We start from the raw sequence: 15,997 nt of genomic DNA on the forward strand, positions 1-15,997 counted from the left end.
GATGAAGCAAACCTAACTCCAAGTCAAAACCACTGAAACTGATGCCCAAGTGCCAAGACACTCACAGGATATGGTAAACATATTTTGTCAAGGTAATGTGCAAGTGATTGGGGTAGGGCTATCGAGGGACATGTGAGGCTAGATTACAGAAACTGCCAAACAATGGCTAAAACTATTCTACATAGATGTTAGCCTACATGATTTGGATGCACTAGATAGGCAGAAAACTAACTGGTTCAGGTCAAATGCTGAAAACATCACTAAAGCATCAGCTACCATTTAACTAAAATGAAAAAAAACATTAACTGATGTCCCGTCCTACATCAGTAGAATTTACTCAATGTTTCAAGTGGCTTAGACAGGAAATTAGTCCTTTACTTGGCAACCACAGAGAGCAGGTTCTACCTTAAGCAGCAGTGAGTGGTGCAATTAAGTGGGGCACACCCATGCATTCTGCTTCATTTGCACATGTTGTATATAACATTTCTCTGATGTTGGGTGAGAGATCCTGAAAGAAAATACTGAGGTACCAAAATAAGGAGTGTATAAACGAAGCTAGACTTTTCTACTTTTGGGTGGTTTGGTACACACACCTTCTTAGATTTATCATGAATTGCTTACATCCAATTACCATATGAAGAGATAGCACACTGTATCCACAGTGGCATCATGCAGAAGGCTATGCTTATAGGTACTACCTGAGAAACTAAGGCAAGTTAAATACGGATTGAGGATCTAGTCCCAGGACTGACACTGCATTTTTAAGTACTTGAATTAGATGGTTTTAAATTTAGATTTTTATATGCAGCTATCCTACAAGAGACCACAAATAAGCTACCGGGATTGTTGCCACAATTCTAGTTTAAGACAAAGAATAAACCAGTATCTCACCAGAAAAAGACTGAGATAGCAATGTTTGTAAGTGTCATGGAGAAATGCAGAAGAAAAAGTAAATGTATCTATGGTAAAACAGAATCCGATTTTAGTATCGCTGTGCAATATTCACAGAACCACTTTTTACAAGAACAAACAAATATATATTCACACAATTAATGCATTGTAATGTAAACTATTTGGAAAGTATCAAGTTACCACAGACTATTTTAGTATACAAACAGTGGTTTTAAACACGTAATTTACTGTATTTTTACTGACAACAAACCGTGCTACAATTCCATCACAAATGTATTGTAATGATAATTTACTTTCCGATTTCCTGTGCTAATAAACAAAATCATTTCAGAGCAAGTTTCAGAAACACACTACTGCTGCAGAAACCAAATTAATATAACTAAGATAAAAAATTAACATATGAAATTAACTTACCAAGAAGAGAGATGGGTGCGCCTGGAGGTGTGGGAATATTAGGGGGCCTTGCTGTTGGAGTAGGCCCAAATGTATTAACTGATTCCACAGATTCAGCATTAGTATCTCTAGAGACAGAAATCGGTGCAACTGGGCTCACATGAGAGGATTCTTTTTTATCGTCGTCAGATACCACAGCTGAAGAAGCTAGAAAGAAAAATATACAGATACACAGTCTGCTTCTTTTAGAATCGCTCCCAGTTAAATTACCCCTCCCAATAAGCTAGGCACTTACTGGTAGGGATGTTTACTCCAGACGATGGAGGAAGAGAGACTGGTGGAGGAATGTGGCCAGGAGGACCACGAGGAAAGAAACCTACAAATTAAGGATGAAAACATCATAGTTAAAAGTGATTTCAAGTTTTTATGCTAAGGTTTGCAGGATTATCCCTGTTCAGTATCAGACATATCTACTGCTTCAATTTAAATGATTTACTCATGCTCGTTCTATACTTAAAAAAAATAAACATGGAGTAAATGCATTTGAAAAAGATAATAAATCGCCAAAGTACAGTTCATAGCTGGTGCATCTTCAGAAAAAGGGAATTTGCTTCAAAATGCACAACGGATTAATAAAGCATCGTAATGGGCTTCACTGATGTTTTCAGGACACAGTAAATAATGGAGCAGCAGTTTGCCTGTTCCACTACTTCGTTAGAAGCTGTTTCTGCTGGTGAGAAAAAAAATGTAGATGCTGGTTACAACTTTTGTTGTAGCTTTATTTACCAGATGATGAATAGGGCTAGGCGTAAATACTTTGAGTTCAACAGACTAAAAGCTACTGATGCAATATTTTTTATAGTCAGTTTATCCAGGTCCTAAGTTTTGATATACAGAGACGAAAGAATCTAATCTAAAGTGCTTGCGCCCTAGACAACAGGTTCAACTTTGGTCACAAATTGACAGCTGTAAACAGTTTAACGACTTCGATTTAATGGCAGAACTAAAAGACTCCGGAAAACAGACACTGTGCGTTTTCACAACATCTGTAAATGACGGTGTAAAATGTAAATGACATGTATTTATGAAAATAAAAATATTCAATAAAATAAACAGCGGTCACCGGAATGAAGGTCCAATCTGTAGATATTTTGGTTCTATGCAGTTCTTCACGGAGTACGATAAAGGTCTTACCAAATTCAAAGATTTTGCAAGCATTAAACAATGCTTTTTTGTTGCCAGAGAAAACGTCTCAACCCTTTACTGAATTTGGAACATTGGTTTTAAAGATAATAGGCAAAAAGCCATTTAAAAAAACTGAAATGTGATCATACTGTTCAAAAAAGTCCTTAAACCACTCGAGGACAAGCATTGGCAGAGACAATATGTTTGGCACAGACTACGTTTGTGTTTGTCCCTCCCCTGGAGCATGTTCTCTTTAGTATCCTTAAGATTATTCCACTGCTTACATTAAGGGAACTACTGTTTTCTTTTTGTTTCAGCATTTAATGATTGTGCACGTGTATTCTACCTCTAAACCTGTCCCCCCACTCCCTAAAACCCAGCGCCCTCAGAGCTGCTCCTTCTGCCCCTCAAGCTCGTCTACTGTTTTGCCTATCTCTCTCTGTGGCTTTTCTCTCAATCGCCTTTGCTGTTCATTCCCTGTTTCTTCCTTCCCATCCAAAACTCCATTGGTCTCCCACCACCCGCAGTCCTTTAAAAAAGCACAAATAATTTCAAGATGGCAGTTGCTGGGCCTTCAGAGATCTGCCAGGCTGCTCCGCATGTCAAAATATGCTTCCAAGTAAAATTTTACTTTTTTGTTTACCAATCCAAGTAGTGCCCACGTCATTAATTTCACAAGGCTATGCATAAGTCAACACGTGCACCTATGTATCAAGATGCAGGCGTGACATCAAGCCCGATTCTCTTTTTTCCCCCCTCAATGCTTCACAACATTGGCAATTTTGTTTTTGTGGATGCTGCACAGCAATGGAAAAAAGTGTTGGCTTGGCAAAGCCAAAGTTGAAAAAGAAGAGACATACTGGCTTTGCCAATGCTTGTTTTATAAAGGTGGTAGTTTCAAGAGTGGGATGCAGTTGCAGCCTATACAGTGAAATTGCACTTTTAATCTTGTCATTCCAGGGTCAACACCATTTATTGTTAGAATAAGTCCCACTCTTGCACATTACGCATCCATGCTGTGTCGGCTTCACTAGGCTGCTAAGTGATGAACTAGCTAATGTAAAAAATAGGATTTTCTACATGTCAAAGAGCTCATTTCACATGTTCTGCTGCAGGTTTTTTTACACTGCAGTCACCCTGAGCAGCAAAGGCAGGCCTACAGACACCATACTAAAGACCATAAGGGAGTAGTGTAAATGTAAGCTGCAACCTACGAGAAATCTAACTTTCGGCCAGAGGTGCACTCTTAAAAGTTCAATACGCCGTTTGGGGTTTACTAAATAATTTGCCATGTTTTAGCACAGTGTGTGCACAGAGTTCCTGTTCTACAGTATAACCAAACTCTGGGTCTAAAATTCCAACATGTTTATACTATGAAGAATACCACATGAATCAAAATAAAATAAAGGACTATTTGGCCAGATTCAGAGATTCTATTAGAAAAACACATCCTGATTTGACTTGGTGGACTCTGAAATAGATGGATAAACTAACCAGATAATGTAAGATCAATGTTTCACGCTTGGAAGCCTGAGATTATAAATGAAGGGTGAGATACAGTCTCCAAAATATTAAAGCGATTGCCATGAGTGGAACATTTTAAAAAGAAAAATCCGCTCCACAGATTGGGAGAAGAACAGGCGGTGAGGAATCAGCAGCTAAGAGTATTCGCCAGAATGGGTGGTACCGAAGGTAATTAGTGTGTTCTTCTAGTGAATTAATGACAAGTAGTACCTTTCAAATAGGCAGAGGGTTAAAGGAATGGACTTCAAATTAGGAAGTCCTGCCTGGCCAAGCACGCAAAATGTATCCTTTTGCGGACCAGACAGTCCAGGAAGTAGTCCTTGATGAATGTGTGGACAGGTGTCCATGTAGCAGCCTGGCAGATGTCTAAGACAGGAAGTCCTCTAACCAGGTCCACAGTAATGGCTTGGGCTCTGGTGTAATGAGCCCAAAGGCCCTCAAGGGGATCCTTCTAGGCCGGAAAGTAACATCTTGATGAATAGAACAATTAATCTCAACAGAAGCTTTGCATGTTCTTATGAGAATATACTTTTATTAGATGCGCAAAATACAGAACGCCCAAAGTGATTGGTGATAAGCCTCCCGTTGTTGGAAGTGTACATAAGTAGCATGCAGAACAAAGCACACAAAGGAGCACTGCACTATACATCACATAGGTCATTAAACAGTTCCACGCCTTGCTTTGAGAATCAAGGTTGACTCCCTCCTCTAACCCATAAGGATTCTCCGAACCCCACCGCAATACCTATGAGTTTGCCAGCCTAACCATATCCTGGTGTACTTATTCAGGTAACCCCTGGATTCTTAGCTAGGAAACTCTAAAGTCAAGCAATGGTGTAGCTTAGAAGCTCATTTCTCAAGAGAAGACATAACACTCCCGTACACTTGTTCAAATTTTTTTGCCACCAGTAGCTCCAAATAGAGGAAGACCTCCACGTCCCTATCTGAATCAAGTTCTCAATGAAATGCAGTAGAGTGAGGTTACGTTCTGGTCAAAGGGACAACCCAGCACCTCTTCCAGTGTTGCCAGATTTGAAAGCTGCTAGGAAACCTGATTTTTTAAATATAAGAATTGACCTGGGAATATAGATGGCGCGCAGTTCCAGAAATTCATAGAGAAAAACTCTGAGAACTACTGGACAGCACAGATTTAAGAAATTATTTTAGAAGGAATTCTCAGAAATGCACTCTCCTCGTGTGAAAGTCTTCCTTTGGCTTCCAGTTGCCAGAAGATCTACATTAAAAATACTTTTCATTACACGCAACACTAAATGAAAAGTTCAAATTTTATAGGATATAAAGCTCAAGAAATACTCTCAGAAATGGAAACTGGACTCCAGATCTGTCCAACTAAAATTAACACCTTAAAAGAAGAACACCCAGTGGCACAACATTCTCAGTCCAATCCACTAACATCTGTAACTCATTGCTTTAAGGATGAGACACTTAAACTCCTGGAATTCCAGAAGATGGTGAAGATGAGGTTGTTGCCTCCACCTAAATATATCGACAACTGCAGGCCATTATAAATATTCTACCCATTAGTAAGACTTGAATCACAGAATCCTATCCAGTACAAAATAGAAATCAAATTCTCACAAATTCCATATATTATTTTTTCTCAAAAAACAGAAAATGTGTTCATTGTTATACAAACAATCCATCTTGTTGGACATGACCGATGTAAATGCTATCTGGCTAGCATTCAGACTGCATGAAGTACAAATACTGCATTAATGTATCCTTAATTTCAGTAGCTTGGTTGCCGCAACTAAAGCATGTACATCAAACTAAATTTACAGCAGAATTAATGGCATGCAGATGTTAATCAAGAACAAGTTACTTACCTACAGTAACGCTATATGTAGGGGATACTCCATCTAATCACAGATTCCTCACCATGGAATACTCCCCAGGCGGCAGTCTGGATCGGGAAAACCTTTCTATAGCGATGCTCCAACGTGCCACTAATTGGCACCATGCAACTGCACTGACTGCATATCATCATCCAAGTGTAGGAGATAAACCGCATACAAGTGCCACCCCAGCGCGCTAAAATCATTTTAATGCTTGACATATTCCACACCATCAGACGTGGAGTGTGAACAATTGGTTGTATCAGTGTGCAGATTCCCACCTTAGGACCTTTCAGATGTTAAAGAGGCCCACTCAAAGAATGGGCAGGTGGAAGGGCAGATAGGAATCTGCCGTTTGAGTACCACCCGGAAAGACTGTTAAAGGTAAATAACTCGTTCTTCTGATGGATACTTCAAACTGCAGAATCCTAACCTTATATATACACCAAAGCAATAACTCTTCTGGTGGAAAGTCTAGAGTAGATTCAGACCAAAAAGTCTTGCAGGACTGAGCAGGCAAAATGTTGTTTCCGCTGAATCTGGCTTTCAAAGAATTAGTCTTGTGCAAACGTATGCATGTAGCAGCCTGGCAGATGTCAAGGACAGGCTTTTTTGTGTGCCAAAGCAGTGGTAGCAGCCATAGACCTGGTGGAATGGACTCTTTGTAGCTGCTTCTAAGGCAGTGCAAAGCAGATCATAATGCAAAGGATTTTCTATTGGGACAGGGCAAAATTTTCTGCACTTCCGAAGAAGCATCTTCTCTTTCAATGGATGAGACAGGGCGAAGAACATATGCAGGGTGATCAATTGCTGAAGATGGAAAATACTAATTTATTTAGGCAAGAAGGCCGCTCAAGCTGTATTGACCAGTCTAAAGAAAAAAAAAGGTAGTGTAGGGCAGTTTCACCCACAGTACCTTAAAGCTCAGTCATGAGATGAGCTGAAGTAAATGCAATAAGTAAGATAGTCAAGAGATGCAGCGAACAACTTCGCATCAGTTCGAAGAGCATGCATATGAGAAATGTTAGGACCTAATTAAGGTCCCATTGTGAAATCTTAAAGAGTTTTTATACACCTCATTAGAACAGGTGAGTTTGAAAAGGGTGGTCGTCAGGCACACGTAAAAAGGCAGACAAATAGTTCCTAATGCAAAGCAAATAAAAGGACACTCGACAGCTTGGATTGTAAAGGTTATCACATACTTGTCTCATCACCCAGCGTATACGCACTTTGTGAGAGGTTGCCTGGCAGCAAGGATAACATCCACCACTACTTGTGGCAGATCAAACACAGTCAACTGCTGTACTCAATCTCTAGGCTTAGAGGTGTAAATTGCTTATATGCATGTGGAGCATCCTGTCCTGGTGCTGAGATAGGATGTCCTCCCCAGAGTCGCAGCCCGATCGCTACTCAGGCCCAGAGGCTCCAGGTACAACACTCTCCCGGGCCAATACAGAGGTACTGGAACTACTTGGGATAGGTCTTTCCTGATCTTTTTCAGAACTAGGGGTAGAGAGTTAAGGAGTCCAGAATTTAATATCAGTCAGAACACATCCCCTAGTGTATCTACAATGTGCATTTGCCGGTGTCAATATCTAGCCAAGGTTCTCCCCATGCCGGAAGACTATCTGTGCCACCTTGGGATGTAGATCCCACTTCCTGTGCCACCTTGGGATGTAGATGCTATGTGTGGTTATGTTGTGTCTATTTGTAAAGTGCACATTCAACAAAGAGGGGATCCTGGAGCCAAGCAGAAGTATACGACTAGCCCTTCCTATGGTTGGCTAATTAAAAAGCCTGGTGTTCAGTATCTTGCGGAATTCCAGAAGTGAGAGGCGGCTTTGATGGGTAGTGGGATCCCGTTCCATACTTTAGGAGTGATGTAAGATTACGTCCGTCCTCCTGATCTGGTACTGTGTATACATGGGATATGTGCATGTAGAAGTTCCGTGAAGCAGAGGTGTCTTTGTGGTTGTTGGAAGGAGATGTGACTTTCCTGGAAGGTGGGGCCTCAACGTCAGCGCAACCTGGGTCTGGCGTGGTCGCTGAGACGTGTTGGTACTGGACCAGAGGGCAGAAGTGGCTCAGAGGGTCCATATAGAGCAGAGGGTGAACCTGCCAGCGGTAATCCAGGAGAAACTCTGGTTGTGGCATAACCTACTGAGGAATCAGCTCCAAAGTCAGCTGACTTCGGGAACGGGACTGTTGGTGACACCCACGTGCTTAATCACGTAAGTGAGAATGGCAAGAAGGAGCAAAAGTCAGATCTGAGCCGTAATGTTTTTGTACTCAACTTAGTGTTTGGAGAGCGATCAAGATTGGCCTCTAGAATGGCTTTGACGACTCCGGGAGAGTGACTGGACCTACAACTTGGAGCACGACTTGGTGCGGTCCTGACACTACATCTTCTTGTGCTTGGCTACAAAGTTTCATCTCGCTTTCCCTGCTGGCCTTCAGGTTCATCGACGCACATTCTCTGCAGGTCTTTAAGTCATGACTCAACTCTAGGCACCAGAAGCTAATCTGGTGGGAATCTGTCACAGACATCTGCTTGCAACAGCCCTTGCAAGGTATAAAACCTGTCAAGAAAGGAACAGACAGCAGAGCACGTGAGGGGCGCCTATAAAGGACCAGCACATCATTTACAGAGCTGAATGGCATCAGCGCAGAGCCGCAAGACACCACAATCTGGCACGCAGAAGCATTGCTGAAAAGTTTCCGGATCTAGACTGATGCCCAGGGAACATTCAAAAGGTGAAGAATCTGCAACTAGATAGAGTCTCTGCTAGAACACCAGATGCACTTAGTAGGGATCTGAGACAGACATCTGCTTGCAACAGTCCAAGATTTAAACCCTGTAGTCTTAGGGCAGGAGGACACATTCCCTTGCACACTGGATACAAACAGTGGAAAACATCTCTTCTCTGTTTGAAGAAAAGAAGGAGCAGAGCTCTAGATCAATGTTTGAATGCGTAGAAAAGAACTGACAAAACGCACATCGTGGTGCTTATATGTAGCCCCGTTTGTCACTTCAGGCGGAATAGAGCTACACGGCACCACCTACCTTCACGCACACATAGTGCTGTTTGAGTTTTTAGTATTCAATCTGATGCCTGGAGATATTCACGAGGTGAGGAATCTGCTGTTTTAAGTATCCATCAAAAGTCAAAGAAACACTGTGTGCTCTCACCGTCATTTGTTTTTAGCCCTTAACTGTACCATATCTAAAACAGCTCATATAAAGGGAAGCCCCTGCTTAAGCTCGTTGAAATCCAATGTTGGCAGGAGGTTTGCCACTTTCTGAAGGTGGTCTAAGACTGACTGCGGCAGGCCCGCCTTTAACAGCAGGTCATCAAGGTAGGGGAAATCTGCATCTCCGACATCCAGAGATGGGCAACAACTACCGCCATCTCATTATGCCCTACTGGCACTGGTGAGACTAAAAGGGAGCACAACAAACTGAAAATCCTCCTGGCCTACTTTGAGCCTCAGGTAACGTCTGTGTAACTGCAAGACTGGTATATAAAAATTTACCCTGCAGGCCAAGAACATCTACGATCCGATAGGTCTGGGCTAGAATTGAGAATTAGTCCTCCCCCAGAAAGGCATTCAGAGGTTGAAGTGCCAAGAGGGGCCAAAGGCCACCATCCTCCTTTGGCACAAGAAAATAGAATAGCAGAAACTGCCTCCTATTTCTGAGTCCAGAACCCTCACTATGGCTCCTTTGGAGAGGTTACTTTGCACCTGGAACAGAATGGAGAGGTGTTTCCTCGGATATTTGCTCTGATGTGAAGTGGGGAGATTTAGCGGACAAAAATAAAATAGGGCAATTTGAAGCAACCATCTGTCTGATGTGATGGATCGGCATCTTGACAAAAAGTGCTGTTCCCTCCCTCCCACAGGGTGGCTGTGCCCCACTAATGGCAAGCTAAAGCATCTTCAGGTCTGCTGCCACAAGGGACGAGAACTGGTGGCTTCCATGTTGCCTGGCCGATCCATGTCCCCCAGCCTTGAAATGGCTGGGGTGAATGCTGCAGGGTTTGATGCTTTCTTTACGCCAGACCCTAGAATAGCCTTAGAATTTCCAAAACTGGTGAGGAAACGGTTTGGCAGGGGTCAAAGGACCTAGCAAATGTGCCTTGGCTCTACACTCCTTAAAAGCAAGCTAAACTGGCCTTTTCGGTACAACAGGCATGAGCCATCAAAAGGCATTTCCATGGGAGGCCTCTACATCTCCAGAGAACCCTGTAGAGCACCTTCACACATGGAGGGAGAGCACCACACTACTGCCAAATGCCCTTCCTCTTTATCTGCAGAATCTGAGGATATGGCTTACTGACTCACCCCCTCACTTACCATGCAGGACATATATGCATGGAGAGGTTTTTATCTTTTAACCTGAGACTGAGTAAAAGGAGGGAAATTGGTTTAAAAGGTAATGCGACCAGATACAAAGAACAAGTTACTTACCTTCGGTAACGATGTATCTGTAAGAAACATTAGTTAGATTCCTCACCTTAGAATATCCCCAGGCGTCAGACTGGATCCGGAAGATTTTTCGTCAGCAATACCCCTTGCACGTCGCTAGGCGTGGTCTGCGGCTCCGCGTCCATAGTCGGCGTCGTGTGCCGGAATGACGTCGTCAGAGTACTTAGACGCCGCCCTCGCGCGCTGACGTCAGTTCTTGTACATAGCCTCCGCGCCAGGAACGCAGAGCCATGCAAGATACAGACACTGGTGCCAAAAAATTCTAGGGCCCTGAAAGGGATAGCCTTAACCCTAGATGTCAGTTCGCAGAACGGGGAGGATGGGTGGGTCGGTGAGGAATCTAACTAACTAATGTTTCTTACAGATACATCGTTACCGAAGGTAAGTAACTTGTTCATCTGAAAGAAACACATTAGTTAGATTCCTCACCTTAGAATAGATACCCAAGCAATACCAACCCCGGTGGTGGGTCTGCGAACCAAGATCACACCAGAAAGTCCTGGAGGACAGAACGGCCAAAGAAGCCATCCCTCCGGACTTGGCTGTCTAGGCAATAATGCCTGGCAAACGTGTGCAGCGAAGCCCACGTTGCCGCCTGGCAGATGTCCTGCAAAGGGACTCCCCGTCCCAAAGCAGTAGTAACCGCTGTGGCCGGAGTAGAATGGGCGCGCAGCCCAACAGGCGGTTCCTTTTTTGCCAAGGAATAACAGATTTTTATACACAAAACGACCCAACGGGAGATGGTCCGTTTGTGTACAGCTTTTCCCTGCTTTGCACCCACGTAGCCAACGAAAAGCTGGTAGTCCACCCGGAACGGTTTAGTGCGGTCCAAATAAAAGGAGCGCGCACGTTTTGGGTCCAGACGGTGGAGCCGCTCTTCCTCTTTGGAAGGATGTGGAGGCGGAAAGAAGGTGGGCAAGGTGACATATTGCCCAAGATGAAAGGGGGTCCCCACTTTCGGTAGAAAGGAAGGACGAGGCCGAAGGACAACGTTGTCCGGATGAACAGATAGAAAAGGAGGCTTGGACGATAGAGCCTGGAGCTCACTCACCCGTCTAGCCGAGGTGATGGCCACCAGGAAAGCAGTCTTAAGAGTTAGAAGACGAAGAGGACAATTGTGAAGAGGCTCAAAGGGAGCGCACATCAGGAATGTCCAGACAAGATTCAAGTCCCACTGAGGCATTACGAAAGGGACAGGAGGGAACGTGTGAGTAATGCCTTTAAGAAAGCGTGACACTACAGGGTACTTGAAAAGAGAGGGCTGATCTGGAAGCCGTAAGAAGGCAGAGAGAGCAGCAAGATAACCTTTCAAGGTGCTCAGGGCAGAGCCCTGCCGGGCCAAAGGAAGAAGAAAGAGGAGAACCTCAGAAAGATGGGCGGAAAGGGGATCCACAGCCTTTGCTGTGCACCATGCCACAAATTTGTTCCACCGGCAGGCGTATACCGTCTTTGTGGAGGGACGCCTGTCTGCCAGAATGATATCACAGACTTCAGGAGGCAAGTCAAATGGCATCAACTGCCGCCGCTCAATCTCCACGCATGGAGGTGGAGGCTGGACAGGTTCGGGTGTAGGACCGTCCCCTGCTGCTGCGACAGAAGATCCTCCCGAAGGGGCAGACGTATCGGAGGATCGGTCAACATACTGAGTAGCTCGGGATACCAGTACCTTCGTGCCCAATCCGGAGCCACCAAGATGACTTGGGCCCGGTCGCGCTTGATCTTCTTCAGCACTCTGGGCAGAAGTGGTATAGGCGGAAAGGCGTACAACAGACCGCAACTCCACTCGCGACGAAAAGCGTCGTCGAGCGAGTGCCGCCTTGGAAATTCCAACGCGCAGAACTGCTGACATTGCGCGTTCTCTTCGGTGGCGAATAGATCTAACCAAGGCTCTCCCCACTGCTGAAAGACCTTGCGCCACCTCGGAGTTCAGACGGCATTCGTGATCCATCATGCACCGGCGGCTGAGTTCATCTGCTCTGGCGTTCAGAGAGCCCGCCAGATGTTGAACCACCAGGGTGACGCCCTGGTGTTCCAGCCATGTCCAGAGGCGCAGAGCCTCCTGACAAAGGGTCCACGACCCCACCCCGCCCTGTTTGTTGCAATACCACATGGCGGTGGTGTTGTCCGTGAACACCTGCACGACACTTCCCCTGACAGAGGGAAGGAAGGCTTTCAGTGCAAGTCGGATCGCTCTCAGCTCCAACTAGTTGATGTGGAGGCGAGACTCCGCCGGAGACTAGAGGCCTCTGATCTCCGCCTCTCCCATATGACCACCCCATCCCAGGAGGGACGCATCCGTCACTACGACATGCTCCGGTAGGGGTAGGGAGAGGCTCTTGCCCGTGACCCAATCGCGGTCCGTGAGCCACCACTGCAACTGCTGTGCAGTGCCCTCCGAGATCAAGACATGGTCGGACAGGTTGCCGTGATGCTGGGCCCACTGAAACTTCAGGTCCCACTGCAGAGCCCGCATGCGCCGCCTGGCGTGATGCACTAGTAGGATGCAGGAGGCCATCAGCCCCAGAAGCCGCAACACTAGCCTGACCGAAACCCAGGATAGAGGGCGAAAGATGGGAATCAGGGCCTGTATATCCCGGACCCGCTGTTCCGGTGGATGAACCCGGAACTGCGCCGAATCGAGAACTGCTCCGATGAAAAGGAGCTTCTGAGAGGGACTCAGGTGTGACTTCGGCACGTTGATGGAAAACCCCAGCAAATGCAGGAGATCCGCCGTAGTCTGGAGGGGGGAGACGACTGCCTGGGGCGAGCCCGCCTTCAACAACCAGTCGTCGAGATAATGGAAGACTGAAACCCCTGATCTGCGCAGATGAGCTGCGACCACCGCCATCACTTTTGTGAACACCCGAGGGGCACTGGTAAGGCCGAAGGGGAGCACGGTAAACTGAAAGTGCTCCTGACCCACCGTGAACCGCAGGCAACGCCGGCGGGCCGGCAGGACGGGGATGTGGAAATATGCGTCCTGCAAGTCCAACGCTACCATCCAGTCTCCAGGGTCGAGGGCAGCTAGAACCTGAGCCAAAGTTAACATTTTGAACCGTTCCTTCCGGAGGAAGGCATTGATGTTCCGGAGGTCCAAGATAGGGCGTAGGCCCCCTTTGCCCTTCTTGGGAACCAGAAAGTAGTGGGAATAACAACCACGACCTACTTCTGGGCACGGAACGCGCTCGACCGCCCCCTTGGCCAAGAGGGCCGAAACTTCCTCGTGGAGAAGATTCAAATGATCCCTCGAGATACGGTGGTGCTGCGGTGGCATGGCTGGAGGGGTCGTCTCGAAGGGGAGAGAGTAGCCCCTTCGGACGATTTGCAGCACCCACCTGTCCGATGTGATGGACCGCCAGTGGAGCAGGTGATAGCGAACTCTGCCGCCCACTGGCGTGGAATGGGCCTGAAAGCTCGGACTAGGAGGGCTTTGAGGCGGATGCTGCCAGGGTGGATGTGGACTGACCGCGTCGTCCTCCAGTACCGCCACGGCGGAAACCACGTCCGCGTGCAGGTTGGTTCTGCGGCCGGTGGCTAGGCGGACGTGAGGAGGAGCCCCTTCCTTGGACACGAAAGGAGCGAAAAGCGGAAGTTTGTGGCCGCGGGGCCGAGAGGCCCAAGGACGTGGCCGTAGCCCGGGAGTCCTTGAAGCGAGCCAGCGCACTGTCCGCTTTGTCACCAAAAAGGCGAGCGCCATCAAAAGGCATGTCCATGAGGGTGCTCTGGACATCCCCCTGAAAAGGACGTGGACCGCAGCCAAGCATGACGTCGAAGCGCCACCGTGGTAGAAATCACCCTACCCAGCGAGTCCGTAGTGTCAAGCCCACATCGGATTGCATGGCGTGCTGCATCTCTCCCATCGGCCAGGGCCGAGGAAAGCCGCGCCCGGGCCGCCTCCGGGCACAGTGGCAGCACGTCCTCCACCGCATCCCACAGGGAGTGGGAATAACGGTCCAAGAGACAGGCGGTGTTCAAAGACCGCAGGCCCAAACTGAGCGAAGAGAACAGCTTCTTACCAAACTGTTCCAGTCTCTTGGAATCCCGGTCCGGAGGAGCGGACAGGAAGGAGGATTGGGAGGTAGAGGCCTGGATAACCAGACTCTCGGGGGTGGGGTGTTGGGACAGAAAACTGGGGTCGCCCGGAGCAGGGCGGTGGCGCCTGGCAACGTTCCTGTCCACAGGAGGGACCGTGGAGGGCTTGAATCAGGTGCCCTGCAGAACGTCAGTGAGGGCCTCATTGAATGGCAGCAGAGGCTCAGTGGAGCATGCGGCAGACAAGCACCTCAGTGAGGATGTTAGTCCTCACAGCCACGGCAGGCAGCTCTAGCCCAAGGGCTTCGGCCGCCTTGCGCAGCACCACAGAAAAGGCTGCACCCTCCTCCGAAGCCACAGTCGGAGGAGAGATGAATCCAGTGTCTGGTGAGGTATCCAACCCACTGGCCTCCCCCAGTTCATCTGCCCAGTCCTGAGCAAGTTGGCTCTGAAGGGCCATAGGGTCCTCAGACCCCTCCCAGTCGCCCCCGTCATCCGGCTCCTGGTAAACAGGAGGAATGATCGGAGCCGGTCGATAGACAATATGTGTCTCGGGCGGCGCCGCATCGGCGTCGGGACCGGACAGGGGCTGAACCGGGGATCGACGTCGACCGGAGCCGGCGTCGGGGGTGATATCGGTGTCGGCGCCGGCGTAGGAGGCGTAACGAGGTCGACCGGCGTCGACGGAGGCCCAGGCTCGGGCCCCTCGGGGACCTGAGGAGTCAGGCCGGAGCCTCCAACGGCGCAGAGGTCGCCCAGTCGAGTCCGCGGGGCCCGCAGGCGCGCCAGCGGGGCCAGGTTCCTCATGGCCGAGAGGAAGGCACTGACCTCCGCTGGCGTCAGTCCCAGGGACCGTCGGGTATGGGGACTTGCGCGGCTCCTGTGGAGCCGCGGGGGTGGAACCACCCGGACCCTCGGCCGAGTCGCGCGACCGGCGAGGGGAGTCCGAAGAGCGGTGTCGCTTCTTGGACTGCCTCGACTTACCCGAAGACTTCGAGCCAGACAAGTGACGATGTCGAGTGCGGCTCCGCGACCGATCCTTGGACCTCCTCCTGGAACGGGATCGAGAGCGACGCGGAGCAGAGTGGCGAAGCTCGAGAAGCTTGCGGGACCGCTCCCGCATAGCTTTCGAGGTCAGGGCCATACAGTCGGAGCACGACGCCGCGTCGTGGTCGAGGCCCAAGCAGTACAGGCACCGGCGGTGATGATCGGTCACCGACATCAGTCGGTGACAGTCGTCGCAGGCCTTGAAACCAGGCATCCTACCGGCACCAGAGCCGAGAATTGACCAAAAAGAGTCAAAAAAAGTTAGTAAAAAATTGACTAAAGGGGTAGCTCTCCCGGATCTGCGCTTACTGGCGCGGAAAAAAGAAGAACTGACGTCAGCGCGCGAGGGCGGCGTCTAAGTACTCCGACGACGTGGTTCCGGCGCACGACGCCGACGACGGAGCCGCAGACGACGCCTAACGACGCGCAAGGGGTATTGCTGACGAAAAATCTTCCGGATCCAGTCTGACGCCTGGGGATATTCTAAGGTGAGGAATCTAACTAACGTGTTTCTTTCAGATGGCGAAGAGCGACGATGTTTCTTTGACTTCTTCTTAAGC

General features: G+C 48.1%; 1 protein-coding gene across 2 annotated transcripts in view; it reads right to left on the reverse strand.

Annotated features, from left to right (window-relative positions):
• The window catches only part of SCAF4 (SR-related CTD associated factor 4), an 872,346-nt gene that overhangs the window by 171,988 nt on the left and 684,361 nt on the right, over nucleotides 1-15,997 (reverse strand). For both annotated transcript variants that reach the window (XM_085623106.1, XM_085623105.1), the window contains exons 21-22: nucleotides 1,601-1,681; nucleotides 1,327-1,512 (exon numbers count right to left, since the gene is read on the reverse strand). In XM_085623106.1, coding sequence (XP_085479232.1) covers nucleotides 1,327-1,512; nucleotides 1,601-1,681 — 267 coding nt within the window. The remainder of the gene's footprint in view (nucleotides 1-1,326; nucleotides 1,513-1,600; nucleotides 1,682-15,997) is intronic.

Source organism: Triturus cristatus, chromosome 8 (genome assembly GCF_964204655.1).
Source record: "Triturus cristatus chromosome 8, aTriCri1.1, whole genome shotgun sequence".
NCBI lineage: Eukaryota > Metazoa > Chordata > Amphibia > Caudata > Salamandridae > Triturus > Triturus cristatus.